We start from the raw sequence: 10,021 nt of genomic DNA on the forward strand, positions 1-10,021 counted from the left end.
AGGTAGGCCGCCAAGATCCCGAGCCAGAGCAGCACCCAAAGACCATCACCGTGGGGAAAACCCTATTTCCAACTCAAGATTGGGGAGGTACGCCATAATTTGGTAATTTTTGGTAAATATTTACGAGGCCACCACCTAAAGCCAGCGCCACCGTGGAGTCTTCCAGCCCGGAGCCGGCAGATCTGATGGTGGATTCCTCGCCGTTGGATCTCAATCTTGCCCATGGCGTCGTTAGTAGTGGTGGCGGCGGATTCGGCTCCGCCATGAGGTTACCGTTCCAGCACCACCAGGTTCCGGCTGGAGCCGTCATCGGCAGCGGCGGCGAGTCACGTGCTCTACTTCGATTCGGTGTTCCTCTGTGTATTTTGATCCTGGGTTTTGGTGTGCTGTTGTGTGTGGGTTTTGAACTTGAGAAAAATTGTCCCGGGAGAACAAGCTCGACTAGAAGGTTGATGTGCCTCTGTGTGTGGGTATTTCGAAAATACCGAAATCCGAAGGATCCGAAAAATGTCGAAATCCGAAAAAATTGATTCGGAAATCGGCATCAAAACTAGATTACCGAAATTTTTGGTAATCGAATCGGTAAGGCCATTTACCGATTCGATCAGACCGATGGGCAGCCCTAGTTTTACCTTAACAATTTCTTCAAAAAATTTTGGTGATCCACTTCCAAGTATTCAACTAAAAGATAAAGGGTGCCTTTTTACAAGTCATGATTGACACCTAACAGCGTATCACGACTACCGAGAATAACTAGAATATTGGTGAACCTATTCAATTATTATCTAATCGTAGTATATCATTTTGTCATACAGTAACTCAAACATAAACAATAGGGCATGGAAACTCTTTGTCAATCCCCTGTATATGTAGATATGTCTAGACGTCTTCTAACAAATGTTGGCCAGAGTCTACAGGCCCAACTATCATAGAATGTCATAAAGGTTATTCGCCTTCTTTATGGAATGTGACATATTTCTTATTGTACAGCTATGATCCTTCGTACATGAATCACTAGATTCAATCCATACGTATTCCAAGTCCTTGCCTTGAGTATGGTACATTGTATACTCAAAGTCTAATCACAATATTATATATATCCATATATATATAATTAATATGATAATTAATATTTTCATAATATAAATATCTCATATTTATTATTATGGGCTTTGCCTAAATCCAACTTACTTGGGCTTTGGGCATTGGGCATTGTATTGCATAGATCCGACCCAAATATAAATTATAATTACAAGCTCAAATCAAATTTGAACTTTAATTAATTATTCTCAATAATTAATTTTCAACCTAATAATTAATTAATCCCATCAATTAATTATATTTTTTATCTACAGTTCTATTGCTTGGTCATCAACCTTATATAGAGTGTGACCTCTTAGGTTATAATTCTTCTGGTAGTGGAATATATTGTCTTCCATTAGAAACACTTCTAAAATAAGAATAATTAATAAAAGAGATTTATTAATTAATTCTTCATTCCACAAGTTATGAGTGACGCCTAACAAAATATCATGACTACCCAGAACAACTAGACAGTTGGTGATCCCATTCAATTATTATCGGATCGTAATATATCCTTCTGTCATACAATAACTTGAACATAAACAATAGGGCATGATAACTCTTTGTCAATCCCCTGTAAATGTCCTTATGTCTAGACATCTTCTAACAAATGTTGTCCAATCTATATAATTTGAGAAAACTCATTTCTTAATTTATAATTCAATGCTTTGGCAAGAGTCTCCAGGACAACTATTATAGATTGTCACATAGATTATTCGCCTTCTTTACGGAAGGTGACAAATTCCTTGTTATACGACTACGATTCTTCGTACATGAATCACTAGACCCAATCCATAAGCACTCCAAGTCCCTTAGTCAGGTATGGGTACATTGTATAGTTAAAGTCTAGCCACTCATGCACAAGGCCACCCATGCACAAGGCCACCCATAGTGTCTCAGGTCAAAGGATTCTTTATGACGTTATAATTAAGGATTATTGTTTGACATGTCGTAAAACTCCATACAAGAAATCCTTTTAACAGTCACGTTCAGTGAATTTAATCCCCGACTAAGCACCCACTTGTTTATCATAGTGTCAACCTACATGAATGATTTGAGACTTATCAACCACCCAAAAGGTGCTGATATAACAAATGCTGATATAGAATCATATGTGTCCAATATGTGATCTGTTAGTCAGGAACATCTTTAAGAAATAAGAACTAAGGAGTAAAGGTCTCACATATTCTACTCACAACATACTCTTTCCTTATCTTAATATCCATGGATATTTTATGTATTGTTTCAGTATATCATATACACTGATATTTGAATATATAAAATAGACTTTGCCCTTTTGTATATTTATTTAATTAATTCCTAAAATTTCAATTATGAATTGGCTTTTAGGACATATATCTAACAGAAGTCCCTAAGAAGTAGCGGCCATGATGGAAAGCAAAAGCATTTTATTAGGAGGTATAAAATAATTTGGTCAATAATTTAGGAGCCTTACTATATATTTTCTATGTCAATAATTATTTGGTTTAGTGAATGACACGTTGTCTCTACTTTATATGAGAATGTCTTGAATTCAAATCTTATATAGACATTTTGATTACTCAAAAACAAATTTCCAGAGGACCACAATTCTCATCCCGGACAACCGAACTTAAACTATGAATTGGAATCAGAGTGAGGAGTAGTCAGAGTGAGCATGAATCAGAGTCAAACATTCTCATTAACGTGTTTACTAACTGTCAGGAATCGGAATAAGAAACAACATTATTTCCATACACGTGTTTACTTATTTGCAGGAATCGGAATCAAAACTAATTTGATTACTAAAATGCCCTTATACAAAATTAAATATGTTTTATGATACTCACAATTTTTTAAATGCCTAAAAATAAAGTTTACCTCAAATATTTTGCAAAAAAAAAAAAAAATTCATACTTTTATTTATGGTGAAGAAAAAAAATTAAAATTATCTTAAATTTATTTTTCATACTTTTATTTATGATGAAGAAAAAAAATTAAAATTGTTTATGCTTAAGGGCAATTTTATATTTTTTAAAAAAGAGTGAGGGTAGTTTTGGCATAAAAAATTCTATTCTCATTCCTTTTTCTCTAATCCGGACACCCCCTATGGAATTCAATCCCTCCAAGAGAAGGAATTCAATTACTTATTTTATGTGGGCCTCCCACTCTTTCTTATTTTAATATGTATAAATAAATAAGAAAATCAAAATAAAAATGACTCTTATATTAATATAAGTAAACAAATGAAAGAAAATCACTCCCATTCTTCCGGGCGGAACATGCCTAAAATAAAACCCGCTTCAAACCCTGCGAGGGTCGGGCATAATGGAGAGAAATAATTGTCATCCCTAATGGCTAATTTTACTAGGTTCTACATGTCGCTTAAGACGACTTCTATCTAACAATACGACGTGCCGTAGTAGAAGCAGTTTCAAACCTCGAAGTGGCGAGGAAGACCAAGAGGGAGTGAAAAGCAGAGCAGTAATGGAGACCCGCTGCAAATTTTGGCTTCCCAAAAAGAAGAGATTTTGCGCCAATGCCCCCCTCAATGATTGTTTGTAAGCTCAACATCTCTCTCTCTCTCTCACTTTGTTCCTTTGGTTTCGTTTGGTTTCTGATTTCTCAAATTTTCAAAATCATATTATGGTAGGTTCTGTGGCAACCACAAACCCAGGTCTGATGGTCAGTGGATCCCATGCCCAATAGACCCGTCTCAGTAAGCTTGTGCTTTATCTTTATCTCTATCCGGTTTGAAGTTTGAATCTTTCACTAAGCATGGTCTCTGTATTCAATTGTTTAACTTTTTTTTTTTTTGTTCTATACTTTATGTGATTCTTTAGCTCTGTACTTAGAGAAAATCTTGAAGGACATCTTAGGAGATGCCCATTACTCAAACAAGTGGAGTCTTTGACTCTCCAACCCTTTTACCAAAAGGGAATCAATGCTGGCAAAGAAGAAGACCGAGAAGCAATAAATACACTCAGACCCGAAAGAGTCGAAGATTCCGTTTCGCCTGATAACCCCACTCCAGGGTCTTTGAATAACATTCTTTCAGAAATGAAGAGGACTGTCTATAGTATGACTGTACCTGATTTTTATAAATTAGTTGAAAAAATTGAGTCTGTTCATGAATCTATTTGTAAGGATATTCGGGACTCATATAAGATACCGGAAGCGTGTGATATATGGATTAAACGAGAGGTAGACAGGTATGTATAAGCTATAATTTTCAGTTTATTTTTTATGGGGAGTTGTTTGGTTTTGTAAGATTAAGTTGTTGTTTGCAGAAAATTGCCATTTCAAGAGAAACATGTTATGCAGCAGGTGTCGATTCTTGGGAACTTGGAAGATTTTGGGGTATTGAAGAATTCTATAGCAAGGGAGAGGACTGACTCTGATGGGTCATTTAGGGATGGCAATGGTATCCCTGCAGTGGTTGAGTTTGGAGCAGGGAGGGGATACTTAACACAAATGCTAGCAGATTGTTATGGGATCGAAAAGGTCTTTTTGGTTGAAAGGAAATCATATAAGCTGAAGGTTAGTTTGATTGACTGTACCCTTGTCCTAAGGCTAGATTGGTGTCTTTCATATAAGCAAAAATTTGAATATGCTCATCACTCCCTGGACCTTGATTGGCTAATAGTTTATTTATTGTATATGTCATATTGTCATGACAATGCTACTTCTAGGCTGATCGATCCTTGCGACAGAAAGAGAGCTTGGCATTGCAGCGTTTGAGAATTGACAGTAAGGTTTTTTGAAATTTTGTTCATGAGAAAGTTGTCTTGTTGTTTCATTATCTCTACTACCTTGTACCTTGTACAGATTAGTGATAATTTTGATTAGGATATGATAAATTGAATGCAATGAATTTTCTCCTGAAACATGTAGATAACCATTTCTCTGTCTCAATCTCAAACACTACATTTGTGTCCATGTGCAGAAATCATAGCGTGTGATTTTTTATTTTATTTTATTATATATAAGATGGTGGATACCCTGTTATATTACAAAGGTTTAACTTTTGCAGTTGAGGATTTAAACTTGAATGCCGTTGAGTCATTGCGGGGAGGTCCTTACCTGGCTATTGGTAAACATCTTTGTGGGCCTGCAACAGGTGATCATATAGTTTTGCAATTCAATCAGCTTTCCTTGAAGTTACAATAATCATACACATAAAGAGAACAAAATTTATAATAGTAATCATTGTATTTCACGTGAATTATTATCACTTGTGAGAATATCTATTTCCCCATATAACTTAATTAAATATTTTTAGTACGTTTTTATGCAGATTTGACTCTGAGATGTTGCCTTGGAGAACATTGTGATCAAAGTAACAGTGTTAACCCAAACCTTAGAGGGCTAGCTATAGCAACATGTTGCCATCATCTTTGCCAGTGGAAGCAGTACATAAGTAATCAATTCATCTCACCATACAATTTATGAAATAGTAGTTAAAATAAATTGCATTTATATTACTTGCAGATGTCTTTTCATAGTTGAATGGCTAAATAAAATTGGCTTCCCTGCAGATAAAAAATATCTAATAGAGTTGGGGATCACAAAAGAGGAATTCCATGTGATTACATGGTTTACTAGTTGGGCAGTAGATGCTGATCATGGTGCAGATCTTCCCGATGTTGCTGATTGTAGATTGCATCTAGAATCAATGTAATCATGTTGAACTTGTGTTTATCTGAATTCCTAATTTCTATTCATTTAGTCTCTATTTTGTGAATAGCCAAAAGTCTAGTTACCACTTACCAGTAGACGGTTTTCCCTCCTTCTCTCCTTTTTTGTGATGGTTGCTTATTAGTGTGCAAACCTTGTGACAGTGAAAAGAAGCAAAGTGGTGGAGATTATGGAGTTGAAGACATTGCAAGAAATATGAAAGCAGTTGAAAGGGCTATGCTAGGGTTTATGTGCAAGCAGATTATAGACATGGGTAGGTTGATGTGGATGAAGGAACGTGGCTTGGAAGCACAAATTGTCAAATACGTACCATATAGCGTTTCTCCTGAAAACCATTTATTGATTGGTAGATGCACCAATCTTCTTTGAGATGCCATGTCCTTTTTGTTTTTGTTTTTTCCTTTTCAACTGAGATTGTAATGTCTACAGATGAAAGAAAACGTCTTGTTGTATTGAACTCCCATTCATATATCAATTCGAATAGTTGAAATTTAGAATGCCCTCTTCTGGCTGTAGATGAATGATAAGTTGGGGAACTTTTATATTTCAACACTGTATCCATTGCACTTTTTTTTATTCACTTTGGCTGCCAATGGTTTGGTTAGAGCAACAATCAGTTTGGGCAGTTTGGCTATTCTTGATGGTTTGCTTCAGGCTAAATGAAGATTTGTTCTTGAAATGTAAGGAAAATCTTGGAGAGAAATTTTTTTTTTATTTTTTATTAGAATTGATTTGATGAATTCCGGCCTTTAAATATAAAAAGCTGTAACCACTGCTTCCCATGGTTTATTGAGTTACAACTGCGGTCTTGTATATGTTCTCAGTTCTAACTTCTAAGGCCTTGTGAACAAAATAAAAAATCTTCCCAAAAGAAAAATAGGTACCTAGGCATGTGAGACCATTCTGAGCATTAAACAACTTTCATACAAGAAGTTATATGAGTTATATATAATATTCATAGTGAAATAGAATCCTTACATTTTGTGGGACTTTGCACTTGGTGCATGTGCACCAGTAGATAAAGGTTGTATAAACCATATAAAGGTTATGTGACAGACCTACGATAAACTGTACCCTGCAGTTGAAAGGACTAGATTGATCTATTCCATGGTTGTCCAGATGAGCCATTTTATTTTACTATTTTGATTTTTGTCATTTGATGATGACATTACCATTGAGTTTTATTGTGCTCCAATATAGAGTTCTGTTGATCATGAATGCCAGTTAATCCAGTTTGTGTAACAGGGTTCGTTGGAAAAAGTTTCTGTTTTTCATTTTTTGTTTCTTTAAATAAAAGTTAAAGCAATAGCCTTTCATAGATCAGCATGCTTTCAACAGCTCCTCAAGTCTTTTCTAAAGTATTTAAACAGCAGAGTCGCTTTTTATGGTGCTATATTTCTTTTCGCTTTCTATGGTACTTAAACAGCAGAACCTACTTTTGCATGAACAAGAATAGGGAAAATCTTATTAGCATTGTAGCAGTCATGTAAGGAACCTCAACTTTTACTTCATTCAAATATTTGACAAACAACATAGGAATTGGAAAGGAAACGCTTAATACACAATCATAGAGGATGTGACTTTATGAGTACAGAGGGGAATAGTTGCAAGAGACAAAGAAGAGGAGGCATGAAAAATTAGAAGATGGGTTGTTACTTCTATGAAAAACTAAAGCCTTTATCAAACTCTTTTTCTAGTGGTACCCATTAAGGTAGACCAATAAGTGATCCATTGCTACTGAGTACTGATCCAAGGCTGATTTTGACAACTGGGTCAACACTCAAAATCAAGTATTTGGGAAAATAAAAATTACCATACACCCTTTCTTTTCTGTATCTTTGTTCTTTTCATTTTTTCCATTTTTGTAGTTTGAAAAAAGAAAACAATATGTTCATTTATTTTTCAGAAAAATTTAGCTATAGTAGCTGAACTTGACCGTTGTACTAGTTCAGAAAAATTGAATTTTGTTTTGTGTCATTTTTCCTCCCTTAATTTTTATTGACACGCATCAACGAGGAAATGAGGGCTATTCTTATTGACTGGCTTATTGAGGTACTAGATTAAACTCATTTTATGAATTGGGTTTTTAAGGGTTTACACCTGTGAATAGATTGTTAATGGGTTTGATTGTGTTAACAGGTCCACTACAAGTTTGAGCTTTTAGACAGGTTCTTAGAGCACCAAACGGTGATCAGAAAGAAGCTTCAATTGGTTGGTTTGACAGCCATGTTACTCGCTTGCAAGTATGTGGAGGTTTCTGTCCCAATTATGGAGGATTTTGTTTTGATATTAGATAAGGCATACACAAGGAAAGATGTCCTTGATCGATATGGTAATACTATCTTTCAATTATTTTAACTGTCATTACTTTATTTCATAGTAAAATTGTATTCAATGGTTTTCTCGTTTCTTGTCCAATAGGAGAAGTCAATGGTGAACAATTTACACTGCCCAGTGTAGTCTTTCACGGTTCGAGGCTTCAAGCAGTGGAGCAAAACCAACAAGTGGTACACTAATTACTCAGAAAATGAACTCCTGTGAGTATTTGTTGAACTGAGTTTCATGATTCATAGCAATTTTTATGGTATACATGAGATAATAGAACTATTTGGACCACATTCCTGCATCACAGTAGTGTACCACAATCACTAAACTTCTATTAGTGAATATAGTACAGAATGTGTTACAAGAATATGGTAATGTAGCTATACATGAAATCTATTTACTTACATTATTCATACATGAAATCTATTTACTTACATTAATTAGTCATACATGAAATCTATTTTAATTACTTTCATTAGTCATACATGAAATCTTATCAGAAAGCTGATGTTTGTGTGTGTGTGTGTACCAACAGAGAATGCTCAAGGATGATAGTGACTTTCCATCAGAAGGCTGAAACTGGGAAACTTACTGGGTATGCAGCTAAAGCTGAACTAGCTGATTTCCTCATCTTTGATCTCTGACGGTGCTGAGAAAGAAGGTTGATCAAAACTCTCTAATTTTTAAGGTCTTTCTTAAGTTGTCACTGAGCAACAGAAGTTGCCCTGGGGGGGTTTAAGAACATGTGGGTGGGTGGGGTTCCTTTTGTTGCCCACACAAGTACATCTATTTTAGTCTGCACTCTGCAGATAAATCTACTTTAGTATGCACCCATCATATAATGTGAATGTATTTTTAGTAGTTTTTCAATGACTCATGCACTCAGCAGATAATTAGTGCATGTTTTTTTAGTAGTTTTTCAATGACTCATGTTTCTTGGAATAAAAACGGTTTCTTTGATCTGAGTGATATAAATGTGTTTGCCTCTCTCATAAAAACAGTTACTTTTGTTGCCCCTCTAAATGTGTTTGCCTCTCTAATATAGTTTTAACTTAAAAAAGTGATTTTGAGAATTCAGATGAATTGGTTCTGAAGTATAAAGATGAGTACAGACAATGATTGCAAAAGATGGGGAATTGAAGGGGTTCTAAGCATTATTTAGAGATAGGGGTCGGCAATGGGCCGGGCCGGGCTGGCCCAGGCCCAATCTTTCGGGCTCGGGCCGGGCTCGGGCTTGAAGTACAAGAGCCCAACAGAACTTTCGGGCCGGGCCGGGCTGGGCTTGGGCCTGAATACACAAATCCGAAGCCCACCCATCGGGCTTGAGACTAACGGGCTTTAGAGCCGGGCCGGACTAGGCCCGAACGGGCAGCCCAATAAGCCCGAACGGGCAGCCCAAATTAGGCTTTTTTGGCTTCTCAAATTGCTTAATTTATTGCCTAATTTATGTCTATTATAACTATAAAACTTAACAGATGACTAATTCATTGGTTTTAACTTGCCAAAATTTTGCAATGTCAGCTCCCAAAGTCACAATTTAGCAAGTTAACAACATATAATTTAATTATAAATAGAGGGGGAAATGCATCACTATAGAATGTGTACATCCCAACTAGGTTGGCACCTACACAACCTATCTATCATTTGCATTTCACATGTACATCCCAACTAGGTTGGCACATACACAACCCTCAAAACTGAAATGTATTGATTTAATTATACTAAAAGTAACAATATGCAGTTATGAGTTATGGTGCTTAACTCCTTATGGAGTTTACAAATTACAAACCAATAGTGAAACTGAAAAAATAAAATCAGTTAATCAGGTGGCTGATTCAGCAGGGGAAGGGGTCTCTTCTTCAACAAATTCAGGTCTTGATAGCTTGATATTCATTAGATCCTCTGCCCAATCCTCCTCTTGAGCAGCCTCTTGCAT

The 10,021-nt window shown here is 35.9% G+C and overlaps 2 protein-coding genes across 2 annotated transcripts; both read left to right on the plus strand.

Annotated features, from left to right (window-relative positions):
- The first annotated feature begins 3,414 nt into the window (after positions 1 to 3,414).
- LOC147283197 (methyltransferase) lies at positions 3,415 to 6,253 on the plus strand. Its single transcript, XM_086248674.1, has 9 exons — positions 3,415 to 3,623; positions 3,716 to 3,781; positions 3,906 to 4,274; positions 4,353 to 4,602; positions 4,755 to 4,812; positions 5,096 to 5,182; positions 5,360 to 5,482; positions 5,601 to 5,739; positions 5,904 to 6,253. The coding sequence occupies exons 1-9, from the start codon at positions 3,550 to 3,552 to the stop codon at positions 6,127 to 6,129; spliced, it is 1,392 nt and encodes a 463-aa protein (XP_086104800.1). The 5' UTR covers positions 3,415 to 3,549; the 3' UTR covers positions 6,130 to 6,253.
- Positions 6,254 to 7,764: 1,511 nt separating this feature from the next.
- Positions 7,765 to 8,729, plus strand: LOC147283198 (G2/mitotic-specific cyclin-1-like; the record flags this gene model as incomplete). The annotated part of the gene is made up of 4 exons (XM_086248378.1): positions 7,765 to 7,812; positions 7,900 to 8,092; positions 8,237 to 8,297; positions 8,621 to 8,729. Coding segments are annotated over 4 exons (411 nt in total), but the record flags the coding sequence as incomplete, so codon positions are not given.
- Between the last annotated feature and the right edge of the window lie 1,292 nt (positions 8,730 to 10,021).

This window comes from Dryas octopetala, chromosome 6 (genome assembly GCF_963921425.1).
Source record: "Dryas octopetala chromosome 6, drDryOcto1.1, whole genome shotgun sequence".
Lineage (NCBI taxonomy): Eukaryota > Viridiplantae > Streptophyta > Magnoliopsida > Rosales > Rosaceae > Dryas > Dryas octopetala.

Bases quoted from the DNA above. Each gene is read 5' to 3' on its own strand.
- LOC147283197 (XM_086248674.1), top strand. From the start codon at position 3,550: ATGGAGACCCGCTGCAAATTTTGGCTTCCCAAAAAGAAGAGATTTTGC. The intron at 3,782-3,905 runs GTAAGCTTGTGC...GTGATTCTTTAG, and splicing joins TGCCCAATAGACCCGTCTCA to CTCTGTACTTAGAGAAAATC. The intron at 5,183-5,359 runs GTGATCATATAG...GTTTTTATGCAG, and splicing joins TCTTTGTGGGCCTGCAACAG to ATTTGACTCTGAGATGTTGC.